This window comes from Chenopodium quinoa, unplaced genomic scaffold (genome assembly GCF_001683475.1).
Source record: "Chenopodium quinoa cultivar QQ74 unplaced genomic scaffold, ASM168347v1, whole genome shotgun sequence".
NCBI classification, from domain to species: domain Eukaryota; kingdom Viridiplantae; phylum Streptophyta; class Magnoliopsida; order Caryophyllales; family Amaranthaceae; genus Chenopodium; species Chenopodium quinoa.
Window position 1 is genome coordinate 843,127 of NW_018742598.1, and position 21,143 is coordinate 864,269.

Below are 21,143 nucleotides of genomic sequence, written 5' to 3' on the forward strand. Positions count from 1 at the left end.
CTTATTTTTATTGATTATTATTTATTTTTAAAAATAAATTAAATATATTGTAAATGAATATTCTTTTAAAAAACTATATTAAACGAATTTTATTATGGAAATAAAATCTAGTTATATGATATTTATTGAAAGTTATGATTAATTTTCTATACGTGAAATATTATAAGTTTATAGATAATAAAAATCTAGTAAAAATATTTTTATCTAACAAAATCTATCTAAAATTTGCTTATTTAGCATCATATGTGTCACAATAATCCATATTTGTTGCATACGTGGTGCGACACTTTATGCAAAATTAGAATGTTAGGTATCGTTGTCTCGTGGCCTGGGTGAGGGATCTGACTTTATATATATATATATATATATATATATATATATATATATATATATATATATATATATATATATATATATATATATATATATATATATAATCTCATAACACTTACTTTTATACACCACATAAACTGAGGGAGTCTCAATTTATCATGTTGATATTCGTTTATAGGTGGAAAAACTATAAATAAATCAACAAAAATATCCCGATCTACATGACATTTTCGTAATTATATCAAATACTATGAATTACAGTACTATTTAAAAAAAAAATTGTTGATTTATTTATAGTTTTATCATTTGATAGTGATCGATAATCTTGTATATTCTCACACAACCTTTTTTATACAACCAAATTTCCAATGATGAATAATAATGTAATACTAGTTAATGCCCGAGCTATGCTTGGGTTGTTTAATTAATACATAGTTGAATTATGTTTTTGCATAATAGAGAAATAAATTTTGTATGTTGATTTATTACTTAGTCCATCAATAATTGAAATTATCAACTTTTACCCTGATAAAATTAACTTTTAGTTATTTAGGGCTTGTTTGGCATCATTTTTGGTTTTTAGTTTCTTGGTTTTTTGAAAAATAAAAACCAAAAACAGTAAACAAGAAAAAGGTGTTTCCACTTTTTTGTTGTCAGTTTTCAAAATTATTATGATTTTAATAAGTTTAAATAATTTTTGATTCATTATGTGACATATATCATATACTTTTATACAACAAAAAACCAAAAAAAGAAAACCACAACAATGCCAAACGAACCCTTACTTTTAAATTTCAAACTTTAAAATTAACTTGAAATTATTATTTTTTTTAATGAAAAAAATGACAAACAAAAAAAAAAAAAAAACTTTTGGGCGGGAAAATTTTTTATGTGGTGGTGTAATCTATGATTTTTCTTGGGGATTACTTTGGTATTGTACTAATTCTTTGCCCAAGCAATGCTTGGATATTTACAGAAAAAAAAATTTATATTTACATATTACTGTAAGTTTGTATTTGTTTATAGATTTTGTATATATGTAATATTTTATTTATTTAAAGTTTTTATGTTCTATTATTCAATCTATATAATTTTTTTTTTATCAATTATCATATTATTTTTTTAAGGTAAAAAAGGTTTTGGCAGAAATTTTTTTAATGTGGACGCGACACGTGTACTTCTAGGATAATTCTGGTGATTACTTTATTTTTATATACTAGATACTAGATATAAGCCCGTGCGATACATAGTTTTTTTTATACCTAAATCTCTAAGAAAAGATAATTTTCTTAGATAAATCATATAATTGGTCGAAACAATACATTTGCTTATTTGGCGCGCCGAATGCTCTACAAAAATGCGTACTTTATTTATATATATTAGATTATTGATGATTGTCTTAAGAGCAAGTTTAGCCCCAAGTCTTAAGACTTAGACTGACATCATTAATTTGAATCTTAAGACATATGCTTAAGACTTTTCCCATTTTTCTTCAAAAATCTCAAGTAAGTCTCAAGTTGAGTCTTGCAATTCCAAGACTCAACTTAACACTTAAGATTGAGACCCACTTCACCCACTTCACTTTTATTTTTACTAGGTCAGCTAACGCGCGCGATGCGCGCGCATAGCTAGTCATATCTATAAGCTCTTTCAGCTTGGTATTAAAATCACAAATTAATAAAGTAAACAACTTTGTTTATGGGTATAAATGTCCAAGACAACTAACATTAATGCATGAGAGAAAATAAGTACATAATTAAATATTTTAGAGGGTATAATTGTCCAAACACTATTCATTAAAAAACCTTGGACATATTAATTAGGGTATATATGTAAATACACATTTTAAAGGGTATAATTGACATTACACTATTCATACGAGTAATCTTGTACTTTTTATAAGGACTAGGGTAGTTAACGCGCGCGGTGCTCGCGGAGTGACTTGCCCTTTCTTGATGTATATATTGAGTTGTGTTTAAACTCTTTATGACATTGGTTTTTTCCTTCTTGACTTCCTTCTTGTTTTTTCCCCTTTTCAGCGCAGTCAGTTTGGTTTCCTTTCTTTCTAATACATCTATTTTGCTATAATCATCAAATTCATTTCATTGGCCTCAATGTCTGATCATTTAAACAAAATTATGTGTAAGTCGTTATTTTTTTACCTTCATAAAAAAACAACATTTTGCTTGTCTGGTAGATAAAGTTGTCATGCAATTAAACTATAACCCCCATAAATATCGAACATTTTAAATTTATTATTTCATTTTCCATTCAATTTAAATAGTTGATTAGAAAGATCTTTCAAATTCGTATATCTAATGGATTCATCTTATTAATTTTGATGAGGCGAACTTTAAATTTACCTACAGGAAAATTTGCAAATTACAGCCATTTAAAGTTCGTATTTTGCAAATTGTAGCCATTAATTTTTTTTTTTGCAAATTGCAACACAAAAGTTCGTATAAATTGTAAATTGCAGCCTAATTCAACTTTTTCACTGGTTTACATGTCGAAAATTCTTCGATTAAGGTTTTAGGGGCCATTAAGGATCCGAATCGAGCTCGGAATTAGCAAAAAAATAAACATAAGTGTCTCTTTTTCATAGTATCCCACGAATCGATATATTTTGTTACGCAAAACGAGGTACTTATGTTTTTTTTGCTAATTTCGAGCTTAATTCGGATCCTTAAGTGCTAAAATGGCCTCTAAAACCTTAACCGAAGATTTTTCGACATGTAAATGGATATAAAAGTTGAATTGAGCTGCAATTTACAATTTATAGGAACTTTTGGGCTGCAATTTGCAAAAAAAAAAAAAAAATAAAAAAAATTAAAGGGCTGCAATTTGCAAATTTTCCTTACCTATAATATAAAATTGTTTTTCACCACTAGCTGTCAAAAGAACTACTAAGTATTAAATTTAACGATTTAAAAGTTTGGTGGTAAAAAACTTTTAAAAAATTATTCGATATTCATGTCAAAAACATATTGTTTTGAGGTTATATGGGTCAATTTGGTCCTTTGGACCTCATTTGAGGTCATAATTGACTAAACATTATCGAAAATGCCTCGTTTTATGGGTCTGCAAACCGAGGATTTTTAGTAGGCAAAATGAGGTATGTACAATAATTGTAAGTCAATTTTGACTTCAAATCGAACTCAAATGCCAAATTGAGCCCAAAAACATTAAAGAACATGTTTTTGACACGAAAATCAAAGAATTCTTTTAGTTTCGTTAGATTTAATGGTTATTTTGATAGCATGTGATGAAAAACAATTTTTATATATATATATATATATATATATATATATATATATATAAATAATTTTTTCAAAAAAAAAAGTGCATAAATGTAGGGAGAGAAAAAGTTCAACACTCATTACATTTGTACACGTGGAAGAACATAAATGTAAGAAATTACATACGGGGTTAAGAACGTAAATAAACATTTAGAAGGGCATATAGGTCCGTGCACTATTCATAAGTGCAATCTCTTACTTTTTATATGGTAGGGAAGGGTTAATCCTTTTTTTTTTATTTTTTTTATTTTTTATTTTATTAACTTATAATACTACCTCCGTTACAGGTTATGTGCAACGATTAGACATTTTCCCTCTCTGCTTTATGTCAAATCGTTGCACATAACCTGTAACGGAGGTAGTATGTCAAATATTTAAGTTTTAGGGCTAAAGTGATAAATTTGTGTAAGTCTTAGTGAATCTTAACAAGAATTTGATGACATCGTTTTCAATGGGGACCACAAAAAATGATGTCATATCTATGTTTTAATACTTGGGGCTAAACTTGCTCTAAATATATCACTTGAACAAGAATGAAGATATAACCATCGAGAATGTTATTCAAAATTAGAGGTGTCAATTAGGATGATCGGATTAGGTTTAATAAAGTTGGATCCGCTGAGTTGAATCAATTTTTAAAGTTGAATCATGCTAAATTATCGTGTCCACACGATTTAAATCTAAATCGTGTATTGTTCAAGTAAGTTTCAAATGGAATTGGAGGAAGTTTGATTTTGACACCTCTATTCAATATTCCATTCACAAAAGATCACCTCTACTTTTAAAACTTCAAGGCCTCTTTGAGTGTTTTGGGAGTTTGGGACCCCTTAATCTGTTTTGAATCTCTTCCTTTACGACTTTTGAATCTCGTTCAAGATTCTCATTTTCACAATCTCACCTCTTTCCGTCAGCACTCAACAATGAACAAATAACCTACATACACATATAGTCAACCCATTTATTAATTAATTATTTATTTTTATTTATTCATCTGGTCCACTCTAAATTTCCTTGTCCCTTAATTTAAATCTCAAATTGGTTGATGGGTATTTGTTACAAATTAATTCCCACAAAAAGCTTACTCTGCATTTGTAAATTTTGTCAAATTTATTCTGTTTCCATACCCAGAATTGGATTCTTCACTTGGACATGATTTTCATTCTGAAAATTATATTTTGAAGAACAAAAATTAAAATAAACGCAATTTGGGGAACGTGAAACAATCAAATTTGTGGCTTTAAATTTTGTGTTTTTTAATTGATGGGTGTTATGAATGAATATGGAGGACAATGTTTTATGGGTTTCAGAGGTTTAAGAAGACGAAAGCAAGTGGACTCTGAAAATCTCAACATAAATCATGGTCATCAACAATTAGCCAAGAGATTAAATGTTCTTGATCTTGTTGGAATTGGTATATTTTTCCTTTCTTTACTTTTGAATTTTGTTTTTAGTCATGTTTAAATTAATCATTTTTTGTTTATTGTGAATTTGTGATATGATGTTAATGCCATGCTTATGTTACTGTGCTGTTTCAGTATCAATGTTATAGGCAAAGTCAAATCATTTATGTTCGAATTTTTTTTATAGATTGGCATTAATTAATGTTATAGGCAAAGTGGAATCATTTGTGTTTGAGAATTATTTAAAGATTGGAATTTTTGAATTTTTGAATGTTAGAAGGAATGCAAAATTGCTACTAATTTTGAAGAAATTTGTTCATGCTGGATTAGCTTGAAGACTGAATCCACTAATTATTATCTGAAATATGATGTTATGTCACATCTTAGAACTCGGGTTTCTCGGTTTGCTGATAATTTGATAAACAACTTGGGTTTTGAACGAATATATTTGTAAAGTATCCATGGGCGAAAAATAGAAATTAGATGAAGGAATTTATTGAAATTAGATTGTTCTCAGTTTTAAACATCATGCGAAGATTGGATTTTCTTAGCACTAGTTGCCAGGATTTATTTATTAATTTTCAATTTTTTTGGTAACTTAATAAAAATTTGCTAGGTAGGTTCTCCATATTGGTTGTTTTAGCCAAAAAGACTGTAAGTCTAGCTGTTCCAGTCTCCAGTTTGTTGTCTTGTCCTGCATGTTCTTTCATGCCTATCATCCAGCTTCTGTCTTAATGAATATGGTTCAAGCCGAGTCCCAAGTACAAGTGCTATTAGGCCAGGAAAGTCAGCCTGCCTTGTCTCAAACAACCAGTGGTTGGGCTTCTGAGTCTTGCATCTGCAGCACTTATTCATCTGTCAAGTGTCAAATATACGTATATATGGAGTATAATAAATGTATATATGTATATGTGACTTGATTGATATAAGATGAGTTTATTACTCTTTTTCTTCCAACCCTTCACTTTCTGTACGTAGTTCTATATTTAAGGAAATACAAAAGCTACCTGAAAAAATTGTAATTATTGAGAGTGATGTTTGGCTGTATACTTGTGTGGAACTTTGGAAGTGCAAGTTCCATGCTAAACCAAAGCTACATTGTATGAATGCTTTTTTTCCCTGGAACTTGAACTTTAATGTGTACCATGTTCCATCGTAACGTGGTAATCTGCTTACTTAAGAGTGTCGGTTCCTACTTCTTTTGCTCTTTTAGGAACGGAGTATTTGTTACATGTTAGTGTGTGTATTTGACCTTAATTTGTTCTACAAGGTTTATGTACGAACCAAGCAAAGTGTCTATGCAACTTATATCTGCAAGAATGATTCAGGAAAGAACAATTACTTGGACTTTGAAAGCTAAGGAGGGAGTTGAAGTGAATGACTCCTGTGCTACTAAGCACTAAAGCCTAGCTAATTCCTTAAAGATGTATTATTTACATCTTTTTGAGCATTGAGTTCCACTCTCATTTAAATGGAGCCAAACAATTTAGGGTTTTATTTATTTATTTATTTTCTTTCCTTTTCTTTTCCTGATTTATACTAGACCAGATCAAGATTGCTTGTGAAATATGCTTCTCTCTTATTATAAAGTAATGGATGGTCGATTAGTTATGGATCAAGATCAAATGGAGAGGCTAAGTTCATTCAACATCCCTAATTATGCCACAAATTGTATCCTGTTGAGAAAAGCAATAGCATAATGTTGGTGTAAAGAGTTAAGCCAAAGGACAGATTCATGACTGGCTCTTTAAATTCTGTCTAGATTAGGCCTGGTACTGAATAGCTTAGGTATGGCGTAGGATCAGTCTTAGGTGTGGTAGTTCTCAGGCTCTAGGTCAATATTTTCGACCTGAGCCAGACCAATGCACAATAGGTCTTGACTAGTTATATCATGTTTTTAAAGCGGGTCTATTTTCAGAAGAAGCTATAAATTTTGTGACTGGCTCAGAATTAAGCTTGGAACTGAATCGGCTTAGATGGAACAGGTTCATTCTTAGTTGAAGCACTAGTTCATTCTTAGATATGAAATAGGTGCGGTGTTTCACAGGCTCGAGGTTGATAATTCAGTGTGAATAAGACCAATGCACAATAGGCCGCGCTTAGTTGAAGCAGATTTTCAAATTAACTGTTTTCCAAAAGAAGCTAGAAATTCTTGACTGGCTCATCCATCCTGTCTAAATTAGTAAATTAGGCCTGATACTGAATCAGGTTAGATATGACAAAAGTTCAGTGACTTCAGTCTTAGGTGCGGTGGTTCGCAGGTGTAAGGTCAATTTTTTCAGCCTGAACCAGATCAATGCACGATAGACCTTGCCTTGCTAAACTCGATTACAAATGTAAATCTGTTTTACTGAAGAAGCTAATATGCATGCCTGGCATAAACAAGGTCCACAGCCAGTTAATTTTTGGCCAGGACTAGTCTGCCCCAATGCCTTATCCATGATGTGCCCATTTATTGGGGAAATTTTGGCAAATTCCAGTCTGAACTATGGCCAATCCTATATGAACTAGCCCATGGCTAGCTATAGCTGATAATGTTGTTAACTAGTGGTGAGTTCCTTTGTTTAGAGCTCTCTTCTACTCATATTTCCATTATTAGATGAAGTTTTCTTCCAAAATATATCACCAACAAAAGAGACACTAAGATGTCTTTTTAGACTATGATAACAAGAGGTTTGTTCATCTGCTAAGTTGCCAGAACTCAAGTACCCATGTCCAACTCGGCTTTTTGTGGAAACGTTTTATGATTAGGGTCCAAAATGAAGGGTGTAAGTGTCCTACCCATTTCTGAATGTTTAGGATCCAACATGAATATTTGAGGTAAAGTGAAGTGTATGAGTAACATAGCGATATCTGCATATTTATCTTCACATCTCTCTCTCTCTCTCTTTCTGTGTGTGTGTGTGTGTGTGTGTGTGTGTAGTATTCAGTAGTAATTTAAATTCTTAGATTCTGATTTACATTTAATTTGTATGTGCTGCAGGTGTTGGAACCACTATTGGTGCTGGGGTTTATATCCTTATTGGAACTGTTGCAAGAGAACAGACAGGCCCTGCCCTTCCTATTGCTTTCTTGATAGCTGGAGTTGCGGCTGCCTTGTCTGCAATTTGCTACACAGAGCTTTCCTGCCGTTGCCCTTCAGCTGGAAGTGCTTACCATTATTCATACATATGTATTGGGGAAGGGTAAGTCATTGTTTTTCTGATAATAATAATGTCTGAGATGCTTTATTTATGTGCTTTTTGATGAACCCTTGCTTTTAAATGTGTTAGATCTTGCTATGAATTTTTCTACATATGACTGTCAACTGGTGTATTTCATAATTGATTGCAGTGTTGCATGGATAATTGGTTGGGGTCTAACGCTGGAGTATGCCATTGGTGCTTCAGTTGTTGCTCGTGGTGTATCCCCAAATTTGGTACTGTATTGTTTTTCTTCATGTTTATGTGAATTATGTCCAATTTATGTTGGTTTGCATTGTTGCCACTGAACAAGCATTGTTTCCATTTTAATAGTAAATTATTTAGGTTATTAGTCACTGACACATCCAGTCATATTCCAAGATCCAAGGAGTTAGAACCTGCAGAAATTCAGAAAATGCTATCATTTGGCATATGTACTGATTGCAGTGCTAGAACATCTAGGGTCTCATATCAACAATTTAATTAATTATGGATTGATGGGAATAAGTTGAAGAAATATGCTTCTTAAATTAATATTGGATCCATAGACTTTTATTTTCTACATATTGGGAGAATAAATAAGACCACTGGATGACTTGCTTCCACCAGATGTAGAAAGCATACTGCTGCCTTCTTATACTAGATTTTGCTGTGGTTTCAGGCCTTATATTTTGGAGGAGAGGGTAATCTGCCGGTATTCCTTGCGCGTCATACAATATTTGGCATTGTAGTTGATCCGTGTGCTGCAGCCTTGGTCATCATAGCCACAATACTCTTGTGCACTGGAATAAAGGAAGTATGTGTAAATCTATTTCAGAGAAGCAGCAGCTTTGTCTAATTTTCTTGTAGAACCCAAAATTAAGGATCATTAATATCTCAGTAATAGTGTGTTTTTTTTTTTTGGTTCCAGAGTACCTTGGCTCAGACAATTGTTACATCTATAAATGTTTGCGCATTACTTTTTGTTATTGTGGCTGGTGGGTACCTCGCCTTCATGAATGGATGGGTGGGATATGAACTTTCGAGTGGGTTAGTAGCTTCCTTATGTGAATGCTATTACAAAAATGTAATTTAATAATCAAATCAGTTGATAATTTTGAGTTCTTTGTCTGATTCAGATACTTACCTTTTGGTATAAACGGAGTGCTTGGCGGATCTGCAACTGTATTCTTTTCATATATTGGGTTTGATTCGGTTACTGCCACTGCCGAGGAGGTAATAAATAGTACTCCTAATTTTTAAATACTTTTGATTTGAATGTAGAGGATCCAAGTATGTGAAAAGCGGTAGGCTGAAATTACACCTTTTGATTTGTTCAACAGGCTATGTTTGACCGTTGTTTTTTTTAATATATTGTATTATTATTATTATTTTTTGAATTCCTTGGATATTGGTGGTGCAGGTTAAAAATCCGAAGAAAGACTTACCCTTGGGAATAGGGATCTCGTTATTCTTGAGTTGTGTACTTTATATGATTCTTTCTTTTATTATTGTCGGTCTAGTTCCTTATTATGATTTGGATAAGGACACCCCGATTTCATCTGCATTCTCTGTGTATGGCGTAGAATGGGCAGCGTAAGTTTTATATCCCTTTGTTGTCTATGTTATGACATTGATATATAATACCCTGAGAATAATAACTGTGAATGGTTATTCACTTGGTTTATTTTTTTGGTTGTCAAGTGCAGTTTAATAGTGACAACTGGAGCAGTTATGGCCCTGCTTGCATCATTGATGGGGTCTCTTCTTCCTCAGGTATGCATTTGATTACAACTAAGTCTTTTGTTTCGATAACCTTCTAAAGATTTTTTAAAGTATAACCATTTATAATAGAAGAAAAAATTGGTTAAGGTCAATTTGTCATGCAATTACCAATTGAAATTGAAGTGCTCCAACCAGTAAAAAACCTGACTATAAGCTTACACAACCTGACTTGACTGGACTGTTTGACATGTCTGTTCCGGAGCCAAAGGGAATTTTGTGGGTGGTGGTAGTGGTGTTGGTAGCTGAGAAGAGAGGAAGGTGGGATTAAATGAAAGATGAGGAGATATTGAAGAAGATGATCGTGAGAGAAGGCGGTGGAACTTTAAGCGGCAAATAGTTATAAATGATGTCAAAATTTCTATCTAGTTCAATGGATAACTTTTATGTCTTGAAATAAATTTTCTATCTAGTTCAATGTTACAATTTTCTATCTAATTTAATGGACAACTTAAGGAAGTTGCTTAGATGTCAGGGTCATTTCTCGAAATGACTCTTAAGTAAAGCAGAATTATCTTTACTATGCTAATTAGTTACTGTGCTTATCTGTCCAGTCTCGAATTCTGATGGCCATGGCTAGAGATGGCTTGTTACCATCCTTCTTTTCTGTTATTGATAAACGGACCCAAGTTCCGGTGAAGGGAACAATTGCTGTTGGTATTCTTGCTGCTGTAATTGCATTCTGTATGGACGTGGATGAATTGGCTGGAATGGTATGTTTACATTACTAGGCAATTTAAAGATGGTGAATGCTTCCTGTGGTGGATTATAATTTGGGCACATAAGCACATGCTGATTTTTAAATGCAGGTCAGTGTGGGTACATTGCTCGCATTTACTTCAGTTGCATTATCAGTACTAGTGATCAGATATATTCCACCAATTGAAGTACATCCCCTACCATCTGCTGGAGAATCTTCTTCTTCAGGTGGCCATGGTCAGAATATGCAGGGAGCTGATGAGGCAGTTGTTAAAGATCCTTTTATTTCATCGGGGGATGATTGTCGAGGCTTAATTCTGAACAGAGACCCATGTCATGGAGCATCTGTTGACCAAGAAACAAATTTAGGTAATAACAATACTACAGGAGGCAATGATTTCAAAGTGTATTGCTCAGTTTTACTTGAGTTTGCTTTCCAAGTCAAGTTCTTTCTTTCCCCTTTACTTCAGTGCTTGCTTTTTGAGGTGCCTTTCCTGACACCTTGAGCACAAAGAGCAACACATTTTGTATGATCTGTTTCTCCATTAGTGCTAGTTAGGAGAAAAACCAAAAAATAAGAATCCATTTGAAAGCCTTTCAGGCATGTTTTGACCTTTTATTCCCTTCCACATTCTTCCTAAAGATATTTTGAATTTATTGTACAAGAAGACAACCAAAAGGGGCAGAGAAGACGACAGTTGGCTGCATGGTTGGTAACTATTATTTGCATAGGTGTCATTGTGTTTACATCTTCGGCTTCAGAAGCATTCCCTCCCAGGTATTTTGTCTTCAAATTGAATTATTTTTTTGAATTGATGGGGAAGCATGTGCCATTTAAGCTAGTATTTAAGATGCTTTCTAGTATGTCTTGTTAAGTAATACTCCGTATAAAAGAGGCAAGGACAGAGAGTAATCAACTTGGCTGTCCAAAAAATGGATATGTAATTTTGTGTAGCTCCTGCATACAAAGAAATTTTGTCTTTCATCTTGCATCTATTGTCATCATAAAACCTTTTTCTTTAATACCTATTCATTTTCAATACTATCTTCTTGTTTTCAGTTTTAGGATGTCCCATTTTAAATTTTAATCTTCTTGTTTTCCCTATGAATACTTCGTAAAAGTTTGCTTCTCTTTCCGTTAAATTTAACTTTTTCTATTTCCAAATCATCACTTTTATAAACTTTTTCTCCATTCACTTTCGACTTTTGTTCTATTTTATTTTACATTGAACCCTTTTTTTTTTTTTTTTTTTTTTTTTTCTACATAATAGCAAACAAGAAGATTAATATAGCAATTTCTTTGGCCATTCACAAGCTGAAATTGATGGCTGATGCTATCCTACTCTACTAGTTCTTAAAATGAATTACTGAATCTATGGTGTTATATTCAAGCTGCTCTTTTCAATTTATTGATCTTAGTCTTAAAGTTTAAATGTAGCAATGTAGAGCTCTCTTTACTATTTTCTGTTAATATTAGGAATGGTAAAGGAGCTAAATTGTGTCATGTACTTATAATGAGAGCTAATTATGGTTTAGCAGTTCTGTGTTATGGTGAAGGATCGTTCTTATGCCACATGGTTTATCATCTTATCTGTGATGTAATTCTTTGTTTATGTACTGCCAGCTCCTCTTGCATCATACTCTGTGGAATTGGTGGTGCTATATTTTTGGCTGGGACAACTGGCCTTGTATTCATTGGTCAAGATGATGCAGCAGGCGTATTCGGACACACAGGAGGTAAACTAGAAATGTCCTATCACGTCATCTCTGACTCTGCAAGGCCTAGCAATATTAAGATTGAACTTTAGAGCTTGATCTTTTCATGACCTTTTTCTCTCTCTCTCTTTTTTTTTTTTAATCATCTGACATTTGTAAGTTCTTTTTTTCTATTTCCTGTCTTCAGGCTTTATATGCCCATTTGTTCCATACCTGCCAGCTGCCTGTATGCTTTTGAATATGTACCTTCTTATAAATCTTGGGTGAGTATCTTCTTAATAATCTGATGTTCATAGTGTAGCTTAGTTATGGAAAATCATCATTATTTTCCTTCAGATGCTTACAAGGGAACTGACTTTGATTTCACTTTTGGCAGCATTGGGACTTAGATTCGTGTTTCAGTATGGCTGCTTCTAGGAGCTTTAGTTTACCTCTTCTATGGCCGAACACACAGCTTACTGTTGGAAGCATCATATGTGCCCATTACTCGTACAGAAGATATATACTCCCCCTAATCAAAGTATTATTAGTTTCATCCTGTCTATTGGCCAGTGGCCACTCTGTCCCTTTCCTGAACTTCTCTGGTGAATTTCATTTCATTGTTGCTGGGATGGGACTTGGGAGAACCACTGCCTGTCGATTTGTTGCTATCATGTGCATATATATTTGGAAAAATCATAGGCAATAAGCCAATAATGTATATCAACTTGTACAGTCAAAGTATACAGAAGTTGTTACCAAGGGTGTTCTGAGTCAAAACAACACCCCATTCAAGAAACCATTATAGGGAAACCATGTTCAACAAGACAATAGGTATACAATGTAGTGCTTTATCCGAATTGAAAACATTTTATTTGACATTGGACATAGATTTTATTATTATATTTATTCATTAATTTATTTTTTGAACAATTTTGAGTGGAAATGTGAAAATATTGAAGTTTTAAATTAGATATATCACTCGTTTATAGGTGTTTCCTCTATAATTTTTCTCTCTAGAGTTTTTTTTTTTTTAAAAGTATTACATAGGCCGGAAATAGTCAAATTTCTTCGAAAATTTGCCTATTTTTGACCCTTTCACTTTATTAAGTACCCCTATGGTGGGTTTGAGTATAGTAAGTACTCCTATGGTGGGTTCTGTTCGAGTTTTGTTTTTATTTTTTGAGTTCAGTATGCTAGAAGTTGTTTCATGGGTAAAGATTTGTGCGAGATTGAGAAAGAGATTAATACTTCGATTGTAATCAGTTGAATCAGACTTCACGACTACAACAAATCGATAGACCCCTCGTCGAAGAAGGTTGTAAATCACAACGATATGAAAGAGGGTATGCATAATGTACGATTGCAACAACAATCGTAGCTTTGCTGAAAGGAAGCTCTTATTTTATTCAATTTTCATGTATGTATTAGATAATTTTTTTTTTGAAGGCATTAGATTTAAATATCTTTATAGATGTCGTATGACTTTTTATATATGAATCAATATTTATTAAAAAAAAGGAAATTTTGGATTTTAACACCTGCAAAAAAAAAAATCCCAAAATGGTTTTTTCACACCCCATTAAAAATAAAAATAAAATTAATTTTAGCACAAGACAAATTTTTAAAAAATGGGTTTTATCCCCACTTAACGATTTTCGTTTAAAAATTCCGTTAAGTGGGATGCACAGTGACTCATGTCAACATTTTATTTGTTTTAAAAAAAATAAAAAGAAAAGAAAATTTTAAAAAAAAATAAAAAAACCTAAATCTACCCAGCCTCACCACCACCCCGCCTCGCCCCAGCCCCATCACCACCCCACTGCTGCCACCTTCACCCAACGTTGTCGGCGGGCGGTGCATCCCCCCTCCCTTCCCCAACTCACCTGAACATTTTATACATAATATAGTCTCATAAACAGTCTCATAAATAGTCTCATAAAATATTTTTAGTTCAAAACATTTTATACATAATATAGTCTCATAAATAGTTTAACACTCAACCAAGTTCAAATAGTCACATAACATATTATTACCTTATTTAAGAAAGGGAAAGAGAACGCCAGTAAGCCGGGACTAGTTCCTGTCACCACCTACTTTACAGAGGGTCGCGCGTAACCCCAATTGGCCATAAAATAAAACAGAATGTCCCTAGTGTGCACACCCCTCACTAATACCCAGTGATGAGGAGGAAGACTAACAACAATATACAATAATTTAAACCAACTAGTAAACCATCACTACTAGTGGGCAACCTGTTCTTCACCCTTTTGGGTTTCATTTCCCTTCTTAAATGAAATTTCACTGTACATTTTATTAGATTATATCATCCAATTACACTGGACACAAGTATTGCACAAATCAATTTAATTTCAAGTAACAATACTTCAATTTCAGTATTATTAGACCATAGTCATCCTACATGACATATAGACCATCAATCACGTATAATCAATCATCCACTACCCAAGATTATAAAAAAACTCATACGATGACAAATAATCATATTTTTCGAAATTACATATACTAGTGCACAAAATAGAAAACTCATATATAATATATGATTCCATAATATCATACGATAGCACACTCATCACATATAATTACATAAGCACGTATTTGACACATAATATTTCAAAATAATTTCCTAACAGGATTCTAAAGATGATGGACATTGAAAATTACCTTGATCGTGTGTAAAACTCAAGGTAATTAACCTTCGGAACGGACACCTAGTAGCCTCCGTCTACAAATAAACGATTCTAAGTTAGATAATTATACGATTATATAAAAAAAAATTGAGCGTGCACAATCCATAATTTAGACACCCCACAAACAAAATATAAACAACTAATTCTAGAGTTAAAGAACGTATTATATCATCATCATCACCATGATTATCATCATCACCATCACCGTCCAAACCCCAAATCCACTAAATCAATATAGAGTAACCCAAAATCCACTAAATGAATACAAAGTTTATTTATGTATTTATTTTTTTTTTAAAAAATCAATCAACTCAAAAATCCAACGGACCAAATATTAAAACTAAAGCAAGATGGTAAGTGACGAGTTGCAGGTGACTTCCGAACTCGGCAAATTCGGCTTTGAATTTTTTTTTTTATTTTTTTTTTTATTTGAAGAGATAGTTTATCTGAGAAAAGATTGAAAGTACGGCATTGAAATTTGAGGTTAAGGGGGCTTTATATAATTTGAGTTGTTTAGCATTCTAGAAATTTCACAAGATAAGGATCAAACTTATCTTGAGTTTGTTACATAAACTCAGTAAACATATTTTCAAAATTCCTTTTTATCAGCTTTCAAACCAATCTCTGTATGTTATCCAAAATCAGTGTTTTTTTTTTTTTTTTTTTTTTTTTTTTTTTTTTTTTTCAATTCCGATAATAATAATAATAATAATTTTTACAATTTGAAAATAATAATAATTAGTTTTAAAGTTTATTTATTTATTTTTGAAAATAAATCGTTGCTTCGTCCCCAAAACTCTCCATCTCCAAAACGACCATGAATCCGGCCACAAATTGCCGAAATCGGCCTGTTTTGGGGCTGAGTGGCCTTAACCGGCCATTTGTGGCCGGATTCTTGGCCATTTTGGGGGAAGGAGGGTTTTGGTTTGGTGGTTTTTGGGGCCGATTACGATTGCGGGAAAGGGAAGGGGAGGGTTCAAGTGGATTGGGGGAGGGAGGGGAAAGAGATGCGCTGCCGGCTGCCCGCTAGCAACGTTGGTGAAGGTGGCAGTGGTGGGGCTGGGGTGGATGGGTAGATTTAGGTTTTTTATTTAATTTTTGTTTTTAATTTTTGTTTTTTTTTTCTGTTTTTGGCCAATAATAAAGCGACACATGACTTTATGGCCCCACTTAACGGATTCTTGAACAGAATTAGTTAAGTGGTGGTAAAATCAAATTTTTGAAAAATGTTATGGTGTTAAAATTTATTGTTTTTTTTATGAGGGTGTTAAAAACCATTTTGGGGTATTTTGATAGTGTTCAAATCTAAAATTTTCTTAAAAAAAATACATATATAATTTTTTTTTAATTAATAAATTCTCTCTATCTCTCATATCAGATGAGTTTTTAATTTTTCTTGTTTTTGCAATGATACAATTCATGCACTTATAAAAAGGAAAAAAAGTATACACTCGTTTAACTTTGTAGAAGTACAATATAAAAATTGCGTAGAAGGTGGTTTTTGTTAATTACTTTCTCATCTAATCTAATCTCATAATATTGATAATTAAACTCACTCACCGACACGATAACTATAGAATATATAAAACTTTAATTCTCTCATTGCAACATAAATATCATTAATCATTTATCTCTTATTTTCCTCGAGTTTTTCATTAAACATTAAAACCACCTTAAATTAACAAACCCTAACTTGAGTTTGCTCATATGCCTAATAATTGTTAAAAATGCAGAACAAAATATAAGTAAAGCATTAAAAAAAAAATTGTTTAAAATGCCAAAAAAATGGAAATAAATAACTCAAGGTGGAAGAGGTAAAAATTACCAACATAATTGGAGGTTGAAGGGGAGGAGAGATGCAGGGCTGTAATCCCCCGTATTTTTTTTAAATATTTTATAAATAAAATTTATTTTATTTATAATATTTATTTGTTATTTTCCAAAATTTAATTTTAAAAGTTTCAAATTATTAATCTGGGTCGAAAATTATTTGAACAAATTATTTTATGCACCTTTATTCTACAATTTATGTCCAATCAAATAAGCCTAACCCATTTGTTTACTTAATTGACCCATTATTTTTATGAGGCCCAATCTTTCTATTTATCCTACCTACAATATTCTCCCCTATAAATACCCCATGAATCCCCAAAATTTTCCCACACAAAAAGGTTAGTCTTATTTTCTTTCTCCTTTGTTTTATTAATTTGTGTAATTATAATTATTGATTTATGGGTTTTGATTTTATTGTTTGAAATTAATTTAATTAGTATCAAGTTGTATTTTGATGATTAAACTTTATAATTTCAGGTTTTATAAATGTCGTAATTTTCAGATTTTGTAAATTTTATACCCTAGGGTTTTTAATTATTGAAAATCATGATTTTAGGGTTTTTATGAACAATTGATTTGGGGCTTTTATGGTAATGATGTTTTGAAATTTTGGTGGTTATAACTAATGATTAGTTTAATTTAATTCCAGATTATTTTGAACACTTAAATTCGTGTTTTAATTTTTAGATTTCCATTCGTTAATATTAATCCCGTTTTAATCCCGGTCGGGTTCTGAACTCATCCGATTTTGACAAAAAAGTAGTGTTTTCCATGTGGAAACAACGTTTTAAGAAAGACTTGTTAAATTGTTTGGTTATACATTGTGAATTTCGTATGATGTGCACTACTTTATATTGCAAGTATTATTTGTGCTCTAATTATGCAAGGTGCGCTTAGAGGCAAAGGTATGTGATTGGTGTAATGATTAATTTATTACTCATTCATGATTATGCAAACAATATGAGTAAAGGAAGAATTAAAGTCTTATAAGACGAGGTTAAGGTTTTGGGGTGCCTTTATGCACTCAAGGTGTTTATACACCGAGGTAGTTAAAGGAATAAATAATAAATGTTGCTTGTCACTAATAAATCAAGATTTGAAATTGAAAAGTAGTTTTACTTGATTGAATTGATATTGGATTGATTGTATTGTTTGCATATGAGTCATCACCAAGTCTAAACCTGTAAATCACGTAAAGTGCAAGATGAATGAGCAATAAAACTCTGGATTGGTGCACTTCTGGAGTAATGACAATCAGGGGTTGGGGTACACGGGGTATTAGCCGTGTACTTTTATCGAGGTCGTCTGATCTACGAGTCTCCTACTTCAAATATTATTTTCTAAAACTAGGAGTTAGGTGAGATCTCATACTAACTACGGTCACGGAGTCGCGCCCGTGGTCGTTGGATGTTTATTGATGTTTCCGAAAGGAGGCATGGGGTTTTTCTTTTATTGATGTTCCAAATGGGACATGGGTTGGACAACCTTGTCTATTGCTAAATCCAATGAAATAAATAAATGAGTTAGTTAATATCAACTAGTGAGGTCTTAATAAATTTGATAATTGAGTCATGTGTTGAGTCTGTATTTAATTAATGTTGCTTATGCTTGATTATTAGTAGCATGTTAGGTATTTTCTTAATTTATTTCGCAGTTTGTATGTACTCAGCTTTGCTGATTGTGTGCTTTTGTGTATGTCTTTCTTTGGTCATGGCCTTCGCCTTTCAATGACCCTGTGACGATCCAATTTTTACACTTGTAATATTGGGGAGCAGATTAACCACAGGTTCTTACACATGCAACATCTATTTTTAGATGGTGGGATCTTGAGTGAAGAGTTGGTTTCTTTTCTTTTTTTATTTACTATTTACAATTAAAGTTATTTAAACTCAATTTTGCTTTCATACTATTTCTATTTGTCTCAGTTTTGAATAAGGGCCTTAAGGGTTCCAAGTTGTAAGATTTAATTTGGTTTTGTTTATTGGTTTTAAAACTTATTTATAACTGAGTTAGTTTTTTCGCTGCTATTTTCTGATAAAGCCTTAACGTTTGAACACGTGGCGGTAGCACGCCAGTAATTCTCTTGAATGTTGTTCAGGGTCCTCACAGGTTTAAAGAGAGAATTATTGGGGTGTTACAAAGGCAGAGGACGGCCGTGTGGAGGAGGGAAGCAGCCGTGGCTATATATGGACGGCGCAGCGGCAGTGGCGGAGGAGGGAAGCACGCAGCTATGGCTCTCGTGCCTTGAAGTTCTCCGGTGCTCGCTGCTGTGGTTTGAAGTTCTCTCGTGATTGTGGACGGCGCGGCGGTAATGTCAGAGGGTGTTGAGAAGGTGGTCAGCGTTGCAGGTGAGGGCGGTGGTGGAGGGTTTTCTAATTGAAGGGTCATGAGTGAGTAAGTAAGTGCTCAAAAAATGAAAGAGGAGGGAACAAACAGTGGGTGTAGCTCAAAAATTAACATGCAGAGGGGAAAGAGAAAGAAATCGGTGGCCTTTAACTAATATGGCACAGATTTGGTTTGAACCGGTGCCAATTCCCTTCAACCCGATCCCAGCCATTTAAAAACCAGTGGGCATTATTCGGTGCCCAATTGCAATTTTCTACTAGTGAAATGGAGAGAACAAAGAAAAACAAATCAAATAACAAAAAAGCGAATTAAATCAAAGAAAAAGGGTCGGAAATAGTCTAATTTCCGAACAAGGCCTAAACAGCCAAGAAAAATAAAAACCTTAGAAAGAGAGGAGAAAGAAGAGAGAAAAGAGAAAAAGAGAGAAGAGGGAGGTGGGGTATCTAGATTTATTATATTACAAATGTGACACTTGTGATTTTTTCAGGAGGTGGTGCAAGGGGCACATGGAGCAACACCAAACAAATTGAGAAAAACATAGTAACAACGCAGAGAATGAGGATGTTAAAAGAAAACTCAAGATTAATTAAAGAGATGTGCAAATTGAAGGATAAGCTAAAAGGCAATAAAAGTTCCAAGCTACGACAATCTAAATAAGGATTTTAATATTTATGTTTCTAAAAAATTTGTAATCATATAATCATGCATCACTTTGGAAAAAAATACAAGAGTATTATTAAGGAAAATTTGACTTTTGCTACCACTAAAATACAACACTTTGATTTTTACTACCTAACTAAAATTTTATTTTATTTTACTACCACCCTAAACCAAAAAATATAGGTTTTGCTACCACTCACAACTTCTGTTACAATTTATGTTTATGGGGTCCACTTAGATGTAACACAGTATTGTCACCCATTCTAAATCAATCACACAAATAAAGAACATAAAAGATGTATAAAATTCATGCCCTAACATCATCAATCAAATATCCCAGAAAAATTACTATTGTATTCCAACAATTATACAATATTACTCACACAAATGAACCAACATAAACAACAACATTAAGAGCAAATGAGTATTAAACCCTACAAAATCGAAAAACAGAGCAACACAAATAAAGCAGAAATAAATACATATTTTACTTTGAATCGCACTATAAGTGGTAATTTCTTCAAAAGATCAAACCTTGATGACAATCGCAAACATCTTTTATCAAAATCCATCCAAAAATTCACCCAAATCCCTCGAAAATCCAACCCAAATTATCCCCTATATTTCTTAGACTTGCAAACAAACCCAACAACAAATGCAACTTCAAATTCCCTCAAATTACCCAAATTTTCAGATAACTTAACTTAAAATCTTTGTTCTAAAATTTTGAAGGTTTTTATTTATTTTTATTTTTTAAAATGAGGTTGAAGGATTTAAATGTAGATGATGAAGTGTGATGGTTTTACTTAGTGAATATGATTAGACACATATGGTTGACTTTTTCAATAGGGGCATTTAAGTCATTTATCTTTTCCCTCCCTTTTAAAACGCTGACCATTGTTAATAATTCATTAACTTGCTTAACTATTGTTACCACTGAATTACTAACACTAATAGTTGATTACCAAAGATAATTTGCTTTTTTGTTGTTTACCACTGAGGGAAAAAAAAATTAAATTAAAAACCTTCAGAGCATCATTGAAAGTTTCTCAAAAAAGGGGTTGTTAAACACCACCCTCAAATCTACAAGTAACGCCCACAAAATAAATCTAAATTTATAAATTTACTCTTATGTATAGCTAAATTGTTTTTAGTTACTATCATCTCCAATCACACCAACACCCAATTCACTCCACTCCAAAAACTTTCACCAACACCACCACT

The 21,143-nt window shown here is 32.6% G+C and overlaps 1 protein-coding gene across 1 annotated transcript; it reads left to right on the forward strand.

Annotated features, from left to right (window-relative positions):
* Nucleotides 1-4,380: 4,380 nt before the first annotated feature.
* LOC110721179 (cationic amino acid transporter 4, vacuolar-like) lies at nt 4,381-13,276 on the forward strand. The gene is made up of 14 exons (XM_021900314.1): nt 4,381-5,043; nt 8,016-8,217; nt 8,366-8,450; nt 8,876-9,010; nt 9,125-9,243; nt 9,333-9,429; nt 9,617-9,789; nt 9,903-9,969; nt 10,530-10,688; nt 10,785-11,043; nt 11,341-11,452; nt 12,299-12,411; nt 12,578-12,653; nt 12,767-13,276. Exons 1-14 carry the CDS (start codon nt 4,893-4,895, stop codon nt 12,777-12,779), a joined length of 1,761 nt encoding a protein of 586 aa, XP_021756006.1. The 5' UTR covers nt 4,381-4,892; the 3' UTR covers nt 12,780-13,276.
* The last annotated feature ends 7,867 nt before the right edge of the window (nt 13,277-21,143 follow it).